Source organism: Trachemys scripta, chromosome 7 (assembly GCF_013100865.1).
Source record: "Trachemys scripta elegans isolate TJP31775 chromosome 7, CAS_Tse_1.0, whole genome shotgun sequence".
NCBI lineage: Eukaryota > Metazoa > Chordata > Testudines > Emydidae > Trachemys > Trachemys scripta.
In genome coordinates, this window is record NC_048304.1 from 103,997,546 (window position 1) to 104,015,795 (window position 18,250).

The 18,250-nt window shown below is 40.8% G+C and overlaps 1 protein-coding gene across 2 annotated transcripts in view; it reads right to left on the minus strand.

Moving 5' to 3' along the window:
- DOCK1 (dedicator of cytokinesis 1) overlaps positions 1-17,920 on the minus strand; it is a 538,770-nt gene extending 520,850 nt beyond the window's left edge. For both annotated transcript variants that reach the window (XM_034776839.1, XM_034776840.1), the window contains exon 1: positions 17,759-17,920. In XM_034776839.1, the coding sequence (XP_034632730.1) occupies positions 17,759-17,804 (46 nt within the window). In that variant the 5' untranslated portion in view covers positions 17,805-17,920. The remainder of the gene's footprint in view (positions 1-17,758) is intronic.
- Positions 17,921-18,250: the final 330 nt, after the last annotated feature.

An 18,250-nucleotide genomic window follows, 5' to 3' on the forward strand; every position in this document is an offset into this window, starting at 1 on the left:
GTCTACATTTTCCACTTAATAAAAGAAAAAAAAATGAGAGTCAAAACAGATTCTCAGACATCTTTGCTGTTTCAATGCCCTTTGGTCATATTAAACAATACAAGCCACTGAAACACATTTTGTGAAGTCCATGATGCAACAATATGACCAGTAGATTACAACAAAGCAACAGAACCAGGAAATATTGTATAGAAAAAAATGCAAGTGTCACAGCTGATAATTATTTTGGTTGTTGATCCATCTGTTTGCTTTTTCATATATATACAGATTCATTACATATAATAGCTCTCAACAGCATTATCTTGGTTTTGTTACAAAACTACATAGTGGCAATGCGCTTCAATAGATATTTTAAATTTTTCTGCTAAAACTGAAATTCAGCAATTACTTCTTTTTTATATTATCCAAGTTTCTAGGCTAAAACAAGAGTTTACTTAATGCAGTAACTATATAAACATGGCAAAATTGATATTAGTTCAAAGGAAAATACGTGAGACTTTGTTTTTACAACCCTAGTTTAAAAATTATTACTACAGGACCCAGATTCACCAAATTTGTAACAAGCACTGGTTCAGGTAGAATATACTTGAATTTATACATCCCTCCAAGCCAGTATGATTCTAATATCTCTATAGTTATTTTAGGACTTCATTAGTCTTGTAAAAAGCAACGTTTTGTTGAGATACTTAAAAAAATAACCTTTATACAAACAGCAAAGAACTAGAGCCAAAAAATATCTTCAAATTAAAAAAAATCCTTAGCTTTTATGTTGTAAACATTCATGGAATAAAGATGAAGATAAAAGAGCCCTATTAGATTATTCAGTCCATCTTCCTGCCAAAGCAAGAGAACTATGACAAACAGAAGCCCATAAATCCTGTACAGACTATGACTAGTTGCCATTGAGCCTTATTCAAAGAGTCAGCATTACAACATGTAGAAGTACATAGATAAAACTGATAGACATCTTTAACATAGTAAATCTTTTAAACATGGATTAGAACTAGCTCCTCATTTTCATTTCCATTCACTGCTATAAGTCATCTATCATTGAGTCTTTAGATAAATTTAAACACATATATACAGGTATTTACAGAATCGATCCAGTCACAGACTCAATGTTATGATTAGGAAAAGTGCATCGGATGATCCACAGCTGATACTGGACAACGGGATCCATAACCACATTTACTTCAGCGAATAAATCTTGCAATGGTTGTTGCATTTAAGGTAGCAAGCAGTACAATAGTCCTTCCTGACAGAATACATCCATTTGACTTTGAATTACATTCACTTCCCTTTTCCTTTTTCTACCAGCTTTTCCACACACCAGAGCAGATGCTCCAATGGCACAGTATTATACCACAAAACTGTTAAATACATATATAGCATACAGCCATACCACCTTGAATCATTACTGCATCAGCAGTTCTAAATTAATCAAGTTTGGGCAAGATCAATATTTGAATAGGGAAACACCAAGAGGCTACAGTAAGTGGTATTGGCAAGTCAGTACTCTTCCCTCTGAGTCAATACCAAATCAAAATCCAAGCTGAGAACACTATTTTAGTCTTTTGTATGAGATGTAAACCTGAAATTCTGATTACTAAAGATACATGGAACTTTTTGCAGGGACAGCTGTGTTAAACCAGGTAACCCAGCCAAATTCCAAGTCCTAAACTATTCTGTAGAGTTGTCAAATGCTGTTAAAAAGATGTCATGTTTCACTCCTATAGGCACATGAATATCAGTAGTAGATAAGTGATCCACCTAGATAGTTTGTAAAGCTATATGGGATCCTTGAGGATGAAGGCTTTAAATAAAAATGTACAGTACTGCATAAAACTTTCTAAGAACCTTTTAGGCTAACAGTGCATTTGAAATTCAGGTATGGAACAGGGTCTTTTGCTGAAATAGCACAGCATAGTCACAGTGCAATTATACATTGCAGGACAACCTCAATGAGATCTGAAATCATCACCAAATGAAACTACACAAGAATGACTTGGATAAGGAGAAATAGGTGATGCAGTCCCCTTAGAATTATCGGATCATGATTTATTAGCCTCAGGAGCCTCTAGCACAAGGCTGGCACAAGAAAGGTGAATGGTCAAGACGTCTCTAAGTTCTCAATACTGGAGCTAAGTAGCCAAAACATTTTGATTAAGAAATTAGCACTATACAAATTTATATGACACATTAAATGGATTAAAACTGGCTAATTAATAGATCTCAGAATGTAGTTGTTAATGGGGAATCATCAGTGAGCGGGGTGATTTTAGGAGTATTCCATATGGATCAGTTCTCAGCTCAATGCTACTCAGTAATTTTATCAATTAAAAAAAAAATTGATCAATGGTATTATATATGATACAAGTTTGCATATAGCACAAAGGTTGGCAGGTGGTAAACAATATTGAGGGCAATTTACTGAGAGAGAGAGAGAGAGAGAGAGAGATCTGGACTGCTTAGTAAGCTGGGCATAATCAATCGTGTTTTTATACATTTAGGAACAAAAAGTGTTGGCAAATAATTCATATTTTCAGCTTGTGATACCCAGGGGCGGCTCTATGTTTTTTGCCGCCCCAAGCACGGCAGTCAGGCAGCATTCGGCGGTATGCCTGCTGGAGGTCCACTGCTCACGTGGATTTGTCGGCGTTTCTGCGGGTGATCTGCTAGTCCTGCGCTTTCTCTGTATCCGCCACCAAATTGCCGCCGAAGCCATGGGACTGGCAGACCTCCCGCAGACATGCCGCCGAAGGCCGCCTCACTGCCACTTCACGGCAACCGGCACGCCGCCCCCTGCGGCTTGCCGCCCCACGCATGCACTTGCTGTGCTGGTGCCTGGAGCTGCCCCTGGTGATACCTTACCTTCCAGTCACATGTTGCCAATAAGATTGTAGTTCTATAATGGGCCCCCAGAGCAAGTAAAGTACTAAAGAAAACAACCATTTTCAGACATTGAAAACAGGACTCCCGTCAGAACATATAGGTTAAAGTATAAAATCAATAATACAATTAATATCTTCAGGACAGTACATTTATATATATTTCTTTTACTGTCTTTAGAGAAGAAAAGTTGATAAATTCTACAGCTGAAAATGCTGATATCGGCTATTGTTTACACAATGCTCAGTAATGCAATATAGGATTTCTTTTCACTGGATAGAAAAAAGGTATGTTTAAGAATTAATTATACTCTTCAAACTTTTTAAGTTCTGCATTGATATAATTATTACTGGAACATTTTTTAAATCTAATTACACAAGTGAACAGACATCCTATTATAGGAAAATCAAACTGTCCTCGTAACTAAACAACTCTATCATGAACTTTAAGTAATTCTAAAATAATTTGCAAGTCTTATCAGAGGACTACCAATTCAATGGGAATGAAATTCTGCATTAAGTCTGGCAAAAGGCTCCACCTATCTATCATTACACAAAGTATTGCTGCAAAACTGTAAACTGTACAGATAGAATAAATAAAAATAACTAAATTAATTTTACCTACCTAAATTTTATCTTCTCCCATGTGGGAACCTAATGCACCATCAGCCTAGTACAGATGGTCTTTCTGCAATTTAGAAAGGTAATGGCAGGAAATCTGAAGCCCCTCTTTAGCAGACTCTTGATCTTTCAGTCTACAAAATTCTTAAGGCCTCTGCACTATCTATTCAGTTTAGGATCTACCTGTACTGGAAGCAATCCTGGCCAAGATGAAGAAAGAAGAGTCAGTCTTGGGGATGGAAAAGAACTGTGGGGTTTATTTTCACCTGGTATAGCTTTTGAATGACTGTGCCAATGGACCCCTTCTTCTGGGTCCATCATTGTCTCCAGAAATTCTAGCATAATGAGGACTGGTTGCCTTTCTTCCTTTGTTTAATCTTGAGAAGGTCCTGAGTTAAGGACGGCCACGAAGAAGAGTTCTGGCAATAGTAAGTAAGATCTGCCAACTCATCAACCTTATCTTTTAGGCCTCTGCTGATGACTTGGAAAAAGAGTTGTAGATGCTGATCAACTCTTCAAATGAGGAAGGCTGTTGGACCTCTCTGCTCCTAATAGGTCTTCATTTCTTGTGATAAGTTCTGGGTGGGAATCAAGAAGATTTTGAGGAGAATGAGTGCTATTCAGGAAACTTGAGGGACCCAGGACAACTTGCAACTACCAGACCAGGGGCCACTATGACCCTATGGCAGGAGACAGGGGGAGAGAAGAGGAATGAGTGCAGTCTGGATCTCCTCTGAGGACTTAGGCCCTGAAGCTGGGCCAAAACAGGTGGGAGGAGCAGGTCTTCAGAGTCAAAAGGCTGCTTACATGTAAAGTCACTGGGAGTTTCAAGCCAGGTGAAAGGCAGTGCTGCCACTAAAGACAGAATGCCTGGCTGGTCCCTTAGAAGAGCAATCAGGAGCAGAAGGGACTGAGAACCAGAAGCTGTCTGAGCATCCAAAACTTCCTCCCTCCCCAACATGTAGGACACATGGATCCAGCTACAGAAGAAGTCTAGAGAGGGCTGAGAGAAAAGTACCATCCTGAGCATTTCCTTTCCTTTTAACTGGCCTGTTGCATTATCTTGTAGCTAAGCTCAGTTTCATTTGAAAGGAGCTAAATTGGAAGTTGGGAATACCCAGAAATCCAGGCCCTCCTTTAAACTGTCCGAAAAGCTCCTCAGACATCTGTGACCACTGCTGTTGCTCAGTGGGGGAGGGAGTCTAGGTGCTTGGAGCTCAGTGACCGTGCAGGACCCTTTCATTGGAGCATTTGGTCCCAACAGTGCTAAAACAGAAAATTCCTAAGTTTCCTTGAAATCCTATAGAATGACCCTCTCACTAGCAGTACTGCTGCTAAGCTGGAGAAGAAAAGGCAAAAACATCTTTCTTGAAATGAGGATTCCTGGACAAAGCCCTGAAAAAGGAAAAAGAAGACTGTCTTGCATAGGTGCAGATTACTGAGCGTCATGTGGCTATAACACAAGTGTGCTAGCTGACAATCAACCTTTTAATAATATGGTCAGGAGAATTTTTCCCCCTCTACTTCTGAGGCATGGAACAAAAGCAAAGGACTACTGGAGCTGATGGTATCCATTAGGGATGCAAAAGGTTAACCAATTAACTAGTAAGCATTAGGCTTACCATTAACCGACCTTAACCATTACCTCAGCAGCCACGCACCAGGCCAGCTGGCTGGAGCAGCCCCGGCCACCCCAGCAGGACCCCAGCCCCGGCAGACCCCAGACCCCCACTGCCTCGCACCAGGCCAGCTGGCGGGACCCTAGCCCCCTGCTGCCCTGCACCAGGCCGGCCAGAGGGACCTCAGTTAACAGTTAACCAGTTAAACAATATTTTTAATCATTTAACTGTTTAACTTTTTAAACCAATATTTACGTACCTAGTACCCATAATGGAAAAGTATTTTCCTCTTCAGCATGAACCAGGACAGAGTGTTTTTAAACCAAAACAATTTTAAAAATTGAATTAAACCTTTTTTTAAATCACTGATTTAAATCAGACTGAGGCTTTGTAAAATTAATTTGAAAATTTCTGCTACTGCAACTTTAAATTAAAGTTTATAATGAATTAAATTATAAATACTGTTTTTAAGTGCAACTACTGGTATTAGATATTATACCAGTTTTTACATAACTGCTATAGGCAAAAAATTAAATATTGAAAATTCAGGCTCTAATCCTGCAAACACTCAAGCAGATATATAACTTTAAGCACATAAGCATGTTCTTGAAGTTGAGCAACCACGACTGCATCACAGGCTCACATTATATTTTTTATTAAAAAAAATCTTAGGCCTTCCTTGTCTTCATTAAGAAAAAAGGTATGTTCTTAACTCAAGGTAAAATCCTAAGGAAGACAAGGAAGTTTAAAAGTTTTCCAATATTGAAGAGTAGATCAACTTGCTAACTCACATGAAAATTAGAAACTGCCTTGTCATCCCTAGATTTTTACCTTGAGTTAGCTAATGCAGGTTGAAAACTCACCTTTTTTTCTAGTGAAAACACAGGCAATGAGCATAAGTCCCAGTGACTGCAAACACCAGCAGAGGAGTATAGCTTGGCTCAACTACACCTCTACCCCGATATAACACGACCCGATACAACACAAATTCTGATATAACGCGGTAAAGCAGTGCTCCGGGGGGACGGGGCTGCACACTCTGGCGGATCAAAGTAAGTTTGATATAACATGGTTTCACCTATAACGCGGTTTCACCTATAAAGTGGTAAGATTTTTTGGCTCCCGAGGACAGTGTTGTATCGAGATAGAGGTGTACTTAATCTTTCTCGACTTGTAGAAGTTCAAATGTTGAAAATGGTGTTGGTCACAAATATGGCACGCACTATTTGCTTTTCAATTTTGTGTGTTTTGTTCTCACAGAAAGGATATTAATGAGAGCCTGGACTTGCTTTTTTTCCAGCACAAATAAGCATTCTAAGTGTGAAAATTCTTGATTAAAAAAAACGAACTGTAAAATCTGAAATTCTACAAACAATTGCGAAACTTAAAAAACAAAAATAAAACATCCACTTCAGCTATTTAAGACTATTAAATGGGGATAAAGTAAAGAACTAGCAATATGGAAATAAAAATGCGATTTAAATAGGAAAAAAAAAATTCTTAAGTCATGACTTTTATCTACCGTGATATGAAGCGCTTTACATGTCAAATAATTACACCAAGAAAACAAGCCACACTCTGGAATGGGGTCAGATTTGACAGGGGAATGGTTAGCATTGTAAATTGCCTGCATAGAACTATTTCCTATATTCAGAGAAACCAGTTGACACTGTCACCCCAAGACCAAACAGAATCCTCCATAGAAGCCCCAGGAAAGATAGACACAATGTAGTTCAACCACCAAGAAAGCTTTTTATGCAGAGGCTAATTTAATAGATATTTTAAAACATTCCTCAAAACTCTCTCAAACATATCAGGTCTAACTCCATCTAAGAGACACTCGAATAAGTCTGTATACTATAATAATGTGGAGGACATACATAATTGACACCTTGGCACTGGAGAATCAGAAGCTATTGCTATTAATATTTATGAAAAATATATCACTGTATTACAATGGAAATTCCCCTCTCTCAGCGCTCAGGGACACCAGACACCAATCAAAATATCAGAAGAAATCAGATTGCTTCCTTTAAAATGCCAGTCACATCTTTTATGAAACTAAGTTTGTAAGTACATTTGCCTTTTTTGTTTCTCTTTTTTAATTTAAAGGTGATTTATACTATAACCAGAGACGAACTCCTGAGAGGGGCTGAGCACTCCCCTTTAATGTGATTCACGAGAGCTCAGCTCCTTTCATGACTTGTCCCAAGCAAAGGAAATTCTGAAATTTAATCATGATCACCTGATCCATAACACACTTTCATCAACGGAAAGATCCTCATTGGCTTCAAGAGGCTTGGAAGAGGCCTTATTTACTTGTTGAAATGTATTGCATAATTTTGCATAAAGCTATGAGGAATTAAACTATCAGTACTTTTTCCTACTGCAGTCTCACAAAATAATTACATATATGAAAGGACTTAAAAAAACAAATATTTGTATTATTATTATTTAAACAGATAAACAGGTTTAAACTAATATCACAAGCCACATTTACAATAATTATTTTAAAAAATTTTCTGGGAGCACCTCTTAAGATACACATCTCATTTTCATGAGAGTCCCAAGAGAACAGCAGTAATGCAATGTTGCTTTAGCACAGCACAAACAATAAAAAGCAGGCCACTCAAGATAATCTAACAGAAAGCACAGTGAGCAGTTGCAATTTCAATAAGCTATTTAAACCAGGAAACTCCAAATTAAGCCTGGTACAATGTCCTTGACTCACCTCAGACATTACTAGCACACACAGAAACAGTAGCATGAGAAGGACAATATCAGCCTTAAGATACCTAGGCTTCTATCCATATTGCATCTTTAACACTGAACACTTCATGTGTATTTTAATATCTTTCATGGCTTTTGGCCAGGTTCCCCACCAGCAGAAGTTTAACTATCCTATATGACCTGTCAGAGAACTAACCTTCATTTCTGGGAGGAGGGATTCACTGTAATACATTATGAACCTTTCCTTCTTGGCGTAATTCTCAGAAACCATGAATGCAAAATCAACAGCTCTACAACTCAAAACTATGAGGAGAGTCCCCATATGCTGCCAGTGAAAGCCCTCCATATACTATCATAGTGTCAGTCAAAGCCCCAAACCTTATACTAACAATCTTTCTCCTTCAGTCTCTAATGGGAAGGTTTGACTCAGTAAAGTGAGCCGGACTGCAGAGGTTCCCAAGCTTTTGGAGAGCCCTGCTTTGTCAGCACCCACTCCCAGACCTTCTCCTTATACCTATTTTGTAGGACTAATGCAAACACCCAACCATTCTCCCAGTTGCCAAAAGCTTATGTATTGTGACCAAAGTAGGCAATTAAAACCTTTTGATCACTCATACGATCAACTGCCTCATAGTTAGCTCCCTCCCTCTGTTACTAAAATGTTCCCACATACTCCTCACGAAACATCTCTGACCCAGTCAGCTGCTATAATTTACCATCCTGAAATCTGCCTGAGGCCCATATTGTCTTATTTCCTGCTGAACCTTGTAAAACCTACGACCAGGCTCCTCAGCGAGTTTAACAAGATGTCACCAGTGACTGGCCACTTGAAGAGATGTTCAAATCAAGAGGTTTGCAGGAAGTTACACTTGTGCCTTTTATTGGCTAAAATGAGACCTAGTCATGTATGTGTGCAAGACATAAGCCAATATGCTGCTCAGAGCAAACAGTTAGTATCCCTTACCTCAAGTAGAAGCAATGCCTTGTATTTTTAGGCCAAAGATAGTTCTTTTACCAATGTCACATAAACACGGTATAGCAGAGAAGGCTAGTGCTTGTACACAGACTTAGATCAAAAATACCATGCCAAGAAAATGATTTGGCATAATTTATTAGTCCAACAATTTCAGAGCTAATGGATACCACCTGGAGAAACCCTACCTAGCTATAGGGTGTCCAGACAGCAAATGTGAAAAATCGGGACAAGGGGTGGAGGGGTAATAGAACCCTATATAAGAAAAAGACCCAAAAATCAGGACATCTGGTCACCCTACCTAGCTATATGCTCACACTAGTATTTGGAATATGGCTTGCCACAGTCAGAGAACCTTCCTTCACCATCTTCTTGCTCCTTGAATTTATGAAAATGGCTAATTTATCCAAAGCCAAGAGCAGAGCAATAAGGGTGAGATTTTATGGAACCACAGCAGACAACAGCAGCAGAACTATCCATGCCTTTAAACTGTAAGCCATTCAGAGCAGCATGCCAAAGAACAACCAGAGACATGAAAGGTAGTGCAGTTTGAAGGTACAGACACTCCCCGACTTATGCATAAGTAAGTTGGAAACGTATACCCGACCATTACGCCAAACAAACAAAACAAAAACCTATTTCTAGCTTACGGAACTTTTTCCGTAAGTACAGATTTGTGTAAGTCGGGTTTGCATAACCCAGGGGGGAGTGTATATAGGCACAGGATTGGGAGATAAGAGGCCCTGTGCCTTGATCAAGATACTTGGTCTTTCCAACTGTTTTCCCCCATTTGTAAAATGGAGATAATGATCCACCTATCTCAGTATTGTCAGATTTAAATATCTGCAGGGCCATCCCAGATGTTTTGTGGCCCACAGCAGAAAATGTTTTCAGTTCCCCCGACAAACCCCCAAAAGGGCACTTCCGAATGAAGGCATCTAGGACAGCTGCCCTGCTCATCAGCCCCTAACACCAGCCCTGAATATCTGTACAGTGCTTTGAACACACACAACCATTGTACAAATTCTAAACATTACATTTACCCATGGCTAAGGCAAAATAAATCACCAGCATGACTGGCACTGTCTCTGGACCTTATCCCAGTTTAAAGTCCAGCCGGAAGGGGTCCAGAATATTAGTGGAGGTCCGGTGTATTTGGAGAGTCTCTTCACTAGCTTTTCTATGAAGTATAAGTTGGGACCATAATGATATGTCCACACAGCACACTACCTCTGAGCTTTGACTCAGATTTAAGACCAACCCCCTATCCCGCATACATACACACAGAAATTGGCCTTACTCAGGCCAGGAACCCCTCTGGACTCAGGCCCGTGAACCATGCTAGGGGGATGCATCAGAATCCAAGTCCCACTGTGATGGCATTTTGCACTGTGGGTGCAACTCCAGTCTGAGTCACACCCAAATCCAGTGGAGAGTCCACCAATGCTTTCCCATAATCCCCTGGGGCTGTTTCTCCCAGACCTTCCATCTAGATACTTTCCAGGAACCAGAAGGTACCTCTTCATTCAAATACAGCTGCTTGACATTTAACCCTTCATTTCTACATGGTCTGCTCAACTGGAAACACTGGCCAGCACTAACAAGTTATCCAGCATCAAGCACATGACTAGATGGCCGGAGGAATGCAACCAGATTCAAATTAGCCTCTGGTGCGAGGTGTCCAAGATGTTTGACTTTAGCAAGAACAAAAGAAATAATCATATCTACAAAACTATATCCGAGCGGCTGAAAGGAATGGGGATCAAGCAGACAGCAGAGAGCAAATAAAGAGGCTAAAGACATACCACTGCACATTCAAAGACTCTAATGGCACCTCTGAGAACTCCCCATCTTACTGCCTTCTTTATGAGGAATTCGACAAGGTACTGTAACTGGTAGCAAGCACTGAGCCCACAGTAGTGCACAGCAATCTGATGACCAGAGATGGCACATGTAAAATGCACCAAAAAGGCTAAGGAAAATAGAGGGACAAAGGACACCTAGAAATAGTTTGCCATGTCATCTATTTATATGCATCTTTTACTGATTGGCATTGAGTTTGGTTATTGTGTTACATGTTTTGATGTCAACTGGCCTGCTTTGCTGGTTTTCACATTGCTATGTAAATACATGTGTAAAATAAAGTGTTGAATTTGCATACAAGACTACAATAAGCAAGTTTTATTATATATAATGTTAAAAGTGGCACAAACTAACAAATATTATCAGCCTATTCTCAAGAAATTTCATAATAAAAGTTTTAAAACTGTTATCACAGTAATCCATAAACTGTAAATTTAAGTGCATGGCCAATATTTTCAAAATGCATAGCATCTCTTTGCATTTCATGAAAGTGTTTACAAAATTCATAATACATAATACCAATATGTTTTAAAAAAACCCAAAGCTGCCTCACAACCATACACAGCGTAACTTCAAATACCATTTCATTCCCCCTCAGGCATGGGACTGCACAAACCCATTATGCAGGCGCATAAAGCATCCCTGATTTCTGTTAAGTGTCTGGATCCAGAACCATTCATGACAAGTGCATTGTTTGGCTGCATTTACCGATTCAGAAATCCAGCAATATGTTGAGTCCACGCCTGGCAAAAAGGTTCACTCTTCTCCTTACAGACATTGTGCAGAACACAGCAGGACACAGTAATGCAGACTGCATTGACAGCATGGTTTCCAAATGGCTCTGAAGGAAGCATCAACAGGATTTCAATCTGCCAAATGCACATTCTACCATCATCCTACAGCCACTGAGTGAGTAGATGAACCTTCTTTCGCTAGGTCCTCTGAAATCAGGGTACAGTTTCATAAGTCATGGATGGCAGCAGGGAACAAGAAGGGTTCCCTATAACAGTGGGGACAGCGAGTCCATTTATAACAATGCCATTTGGTGGGAATAATATTCCTGCTTACCCATAATACTAAAGTCCTGATCTCTGGAACACCCTGGCATCATGTTCCTTACCAGTGTACCCCACATTACTGTCCATGAATCTGCCCCTGTGATCAACCAGGCCCTGCATGTTGGAGCCCTTTGCAGTTTATGTACTCGTGTGCTCCTTGCAGTGAGCACACTATAGGTGCAGGAGTCCCATCAATGGCCCTGGCCCAGTTTGCAATGCCTGTTCTCTCAAAGCCAGCAATTATTTCAAGAACATTATAATGCCCACTACCTTTGGGTACATAGAATCCTGATCGCAAACCTCTGCCACAACAAGCCCCACAACTGATTTGCCAATTCCAAACTGGTTAGCCCCGTACCTGCAGCAGATGGTGGTAGTCAGCTTCCATATGGCTATAGTGATCCACTTCTGGACTGGCATGGTATCCCTCATATAGGTATTATGGCACTGGAGGGTAGGGACAAGCTGATCACAAACCTCCAAGAACATCTGCTTCTTCATGCAAAAGTTCTTGCCATCCCAGGTCCACATAGTGATGTGATCCCATCAGTCTGGAGCCCTGCTCTAGAAACACCGGTTCCACCAGGTTGGGATCCATGTTAGTGGCTCCAGCTGCTGGGAGCATGTGGTCACAAAAAATCTCAGCTGGATGTGATGGTTGGTTAAAACCACCCAAAACACTTCTGGTCAACTCCAGCAGGACAGTCAGACAAGTTCTCCCACAACCCAATGAATTAGATGAAGGCACTAAGAAGCCTGGGATACGATAGTATATGCCCAAAGAAGATGAAGTTCTGACTCAGATCTGCGTAGTGCAGCATGGACACACCAGTACTGTTGTGAGGCTCAGGTTTTAACACAGAGTGGATGCTGAAATGCGGGCTTGGAAACACTAAATCTGCAGGCATGAGACACACAGATTTACTATATTTTGTAGATGTACCCTGAGTCTTCTAAGACAGCTCACCACACTTAGCTCCTCTTCTTGGCATGCATGAGGGTGAGCTCCAGGACAAAAGAGCACAAAAATTACAGTGCCTACATCCAGACTGAAGGCAAGTAAGTGTGTGGTGGACTGCGTAGGTGTGTTTCATGATCATGTCTATCTTATCTGCTATTGTGTTGTCCCAAGTGAAATCTCTGGACCCCTGTAAACCACTACCTCTATTGTGTGCAGAATGCTGTATATCCACCTGGCTGGCCTGCCTATCTGCCTCTCCCTGGCCCCGCAGAGTTTGCTGTCTTTCAGAAGTGTTATATGTATACATCTTTGTGAAATGGTTTGAGATGAGAGCCAAAATATAAAATTAAGATATGACATGTGGGGTGAGAGTGAGGGAAGATAACCTCATTAAACTATAGGATTACTGATCATAATAGTGGTTTAAATTATGCTGTATTAATCCAATAATGATATTCAGTCTGCTAAGAGACAACACGTTCCCCCACACCCATTCCTGGCCTGACCCCCCCACTCCCATGAAGTGAAGTATTCCTGCAGGAAATGAAGCTGAGTCACACTTACAACTGCATTCTGTGATAATATTTATAAACTGCATTATAACGCCTTTTATTTAGAGGGAGCAATTTTCGTCTGTATGTGCATGGGATATTCAGGATGGTTTTTAAATCCCACACCAAAAGATTAAGTTAGTAGAGAGGAAACACTATTTCTGGGACATTATTTCCTACTACAGTATCATACTGACACCATTACCCATCAGTACAGATACAGAGAATAAATTATTGAGATACCTATCAACATAGCCAGTAAGTTTCTGGAACTTGATATATTAAAAACACTAGTCGCGTACAGAAGCATACAGCTCAAAGGAAAGAAAATACTTTCCAGAGCTCCCATGACTACCACAGAAGTAATAAAAAACAACAAAAAAATGTAAGGGGCGTTATTAATCCTACCACTATTGATGGCTACTCCTGTTTAGAGGTAGCACACATATGATAAAGGTGAGAGGGTTAAACATTAATTTAATATACATCACTAAGAGCCAACTGCAGTTGGATTAACAATCCCACGGATGAAGTGATAGATGTTCCTGTTTTACCCTCAAATCGTCAGATCATATTGTTCCAGTCAATGTTATTAACACCATTTTCCAAGACAGAGCATGGCAAGCAGTTAGGCTGTTTAAAGGAATTTTTGCTTCTTTGATGGAAAGCGGCAACTGAATTAGAAAACTCAGAACAACTACACTTCATCCATCATTTTCCGCAATAATTCCATCAAGATCTCCCTGATGTCAGAGGCTACACCATATGGTTAGAAATAAAGAACATTCAACTAAGATTAGAAAGGAAAAGGAGAGAGAGAGAGAGAGAGAGAGAGAGGTGAAGAAGCAAAGGGAAGCTGTGAAAAGAAAGATGTTTCAAGACTCTTTTCACATCTTAGATTTTAAATGTACTTAAAGTCAGTCAGTCGAGCCACTTTCATCAAAGAAATCTCAGTGGGAACACTTTATTACCAACCTTTTAACTAGCTTTTCCTTGCACATAATTTTGATAAAAAAATAAGATGTTCATTTACATCATATTGATTTTTCCATAAACAGATGCATATTTAAATAGGAAGCTATTTCCTCTCTTTATGAAAATGTTCATTTAAATAGATACTCCCATGAATCAAGATTATTTCTTACTGATACAGTATTGATAGACACAAACACTTTTTAAAACATTTCATAGAAGTGGGCAGTAGCCCACAAAAGCTTATGCTCTAAAAAATTTGTTAGTCTCTAAGGTGCCACAAGTACTCCTGTTCTTTTTGCGGATACAGACTAACACGGCTGCTACTCTGAAACCTGTCAGAAGTTTTAGGTTTCCCAAAAACAATAAATCTGGCAAGACCAGAAGCCTCCTAGTTTAATATACAAAGACATGAAAAACACATGTAACCAAATTGAATACATTAATCATCCTTAGAAGGAAATTCAGTGATGCTGAAAAAAGGATATTCATCCTAAATCTGTTTTGATAGCCAGATTTTAACAGTACAGTGCAGGCAAATGAAAATGTCTATGTTCACTTAGCATCAAATCTAATTTTCCTTCATAGCAACAATACATCTATTTTCAACTCCCACACCCTTGAAATTCATTAAAAAATTTCCATAATGTAGCTAGTGATCACCACTCACAGCTAATCGGGGGGGGGGGAGCAGCCCCAGGAAGCTGTTATACCAAATAAAAGCATGAGGTTTTTCTAAGATCTTATATTTAGAACTTAGAAACTTATATTTAGAATTAAGAACTATATAGATACTGCACCATTCTCCTACAGACTCTGAATCTATTTTTAAAGAGATAAAACACTGATTCAACACTAGTACATCAGCTAGTTCCAAAATACTTCTGTCTTTTATAAATATCAAAAGCAGTATTTCAATTTTAATTCAGTGAAGACCAGATCTCTAAAATGTGATAGTTTCCCACAATGGATACCCAGATTTACTTAAAGAACTTAACTTACACCTCTAATCTTTACCCTCTACTACACCGCATCCCCAAAGTAACCAAAAGACATTACTTTGGCTCCTGAAAAGCAAGCTCTCCAGATTCTTCATCCAGTTTTTAGCCTCTTGGCAGTGGCCCTAGATCCCAGTATTCCAAAAACCAAGAGATGGAGCTTGCAGTTCAAACTTTAATCCACTTCCCAAGTAGTCCACTAGATGATTAAACACCTCCATATTTACTAGATTTTACATATACTCAACCATTATGACTTTTCCACTTAAACTGACAAGCATCTGTCTTTTAAACTTTCAGTTAACTGGATTTCACTATATATCATCAACAACTGAATTAACTAACTGTCTGTGCTTTACAAGTAAACTCCCCAACTGCACCTTGGTGATACTGGAGAAGAGACAAACAGGATTACACATTGCTGTACTTGTTAAAGACCTTATATAAAATCCACACTTGAATATACATGAGTAGGTTTATAGCATCCCCTTCATTCATCCCATCATGCCTAAAACAGTTACAGAAGATACAGATGTGAATCTATATACAATGTGATCTGAAATATTTAGATACATTTGAGATGAGTTAATGATCCACTAGTAGCCTTAATTTTTTAATTTCCTTTTTTATTTTCCTTATAATTGAAGTTGTGTGTCTTACTACCTAGATAGTAAATGGAGCGATGTTTTATGTGTAAGGGTCTACTACTAAACCAGGGTCTAACACAAAGATGTGAAATTTTAAAAGCTATGCACTACCCACAACAAACTCCTAAAGTTCACTATGCTCCTCCCAGTCCCAGAACTTCCTTCTCCATTAGGTACAGTGATTCTTCAATAAAAAGTAAATAAATACAAAAAAAAAAAAAAAAAAAAAGAAGGTTTAGGCACTGAACCAGATGAAATAAAATTCATTTTTACATTTGCAAGCAATGTTTCTAAGAGAATTCACAAATTAAAAAAAAAAACCTCTCTCACATTAACATTTCCAAATGGAATACCAGATTTTATATTTCCTTCCTCAAGAGAAACTAAGTAAGATATAGTCTGTTCCCCTTCTACTCATAGCAAATGCTTTTGATGAAATGGTCAACCCTGAAATTCAGGAAGTTTCTGGTTATCTAAGCATTCTGCCAAGATACTGACTTTACTATGGAGATTTTTTAATTAAAAGCCAGTTGTAGTTCCTCTCTCTCTCATTTCAGAGGGACAGAAGATGTGAAGATAGAAATTGAGAAAATATCTAAAATAGTGTTTTTTGCAGAATAGAGTGTCCTTTTCTCCCTCTATCCCCAAACCTTGCTTCTCTTAATGTGGAACAGTAAAGTTAGAGTATCAGGGGGTAGCCGTGTTAGTCTGTATCTACAAAAACAACAAAGAGTCTGGTGGCACCTTAAAGACTAAAGTTAGAGAGCGCTCAGTGCTGTCAAAACGTTCATTTGTGCAGGGCAAGCACTACAATTCATGCACCGAACATTCATGAATGGCCTCCCAAGGGAGAGGAACTGAGTCAAGTAAACACCCTCTAAAATGTCTGGGATCCATTCTGGAATTTTACATTTTATTCAATCATTACCAGCAGAGAGCTATTTCAATAAATCTGAAATGAACTGTGTAACAATTGTGTCCCATTATACTCATCTAAAATGGAGCAAAAAAAAAAGTGACAGGGCAATAACCCCTAACAGCCTTGTTTGCCGTGATCACTGAAATATACCCTCTCCCATGTTTCCAAACCAGGCATTTCAGAAATTCAAAGCAGCAAACCCGTAATTCACAGATGACAACACCTGCGCTCACAGTGCAGGAGTCAAAACCCACGGCAATTAGGCTGCCTACATAAAAGAAAATTTGACTCAGTGAACGAGAATTGGCTACAGAGAGGCTCATCCTAGGTCAAAGACAACAAAATCAAAACCAGGCTTGTCCTGGGGAGGGACGGAACTTTAGATATCTTTTTAAGGAGGGGGGTAATAATGCCCAGCCAGCAACGCCACACAGCGCTGTCCCGAGTTGCACCCTACCCAGGCGGCTAGGGGGAAGGGGCCCCCCGGCACGTTACTTAGCAGCGAAGTGCCACGGAAGTGCGAGCCAATCCCGAGGAGGAAATGCGATTTCCAATGTGAGTTTCAGAGAGGCAGCAGCGACGGCTGCTCCCCATTCCCACCCCCGCTACGCAAGGCCTTTGCGGAGGGAATAGGCGCGTCCGCCCGCCCTCCACCTCCTCCCAGTTTAGTGCCAAGCAGCCACGAGCTCCGGCGCAGGGCAATCCCATGGGCAGAGCTCGCTCGCCCGGAGCTCGCCGCGGCGCAAATGCAGACAATCAGCAGCAGGCGAGGAAATAAAGGGAGAAAAGGCTGCAGCCCCCGGGGAGCAGGAAACGCTCCCGCAGGGGAGTTGTGCGGGGGGGGAGCAGGCGCCGACTCTGGGCTTTCCCGGGAAAAGAACAAACTTGAGCAAAGTTTGAGTCAAGCAAATAAAGCGCAACAAGCGGGATCCCGGGGGAGCGGAGGAGAGGGCCTCACCCACGCCGTATTTCTCCTCCCTCTTGGTGGGCACCCAGCGAGTCATGGCGCTGGGGGAGCCGCGACGGCAGCCACCGAACCGGGATGGGATGCGGGGACTCCGCTCCTAAGCCGCCATTTTCCAGCCGCGGGACGGGAAAAGTTTGCTCCTGCGGATGGAGAAGTCATGTGGTGCGGGCGGAGTCAGCACTGGGAGTCCCAGCCCCCCTGCAAGCCTGGCTGGAGCAGCCACTGCCTGCCGGGCGTCCGCCGGCATTGCCCGGCCCGGGTGAGAGCGAGTGTGCGGCTCCCCAAGGGACTGGCAGAATGATCGCCCAGGCCACCACACACCAGCCCGCCACTGCTGCCCCTGCCCCAAGAAACCAGCCCGCCACTGCTGCCCCTGCCCAAACCAGCCTGCCACTGCTGCCCCAAGAAACCAGCCTGCCACTGCTGCCCCTGCCCAAACCAACCTGCCATTACTGCCCCAAGAAACCAGCCTGCCACTGCTGC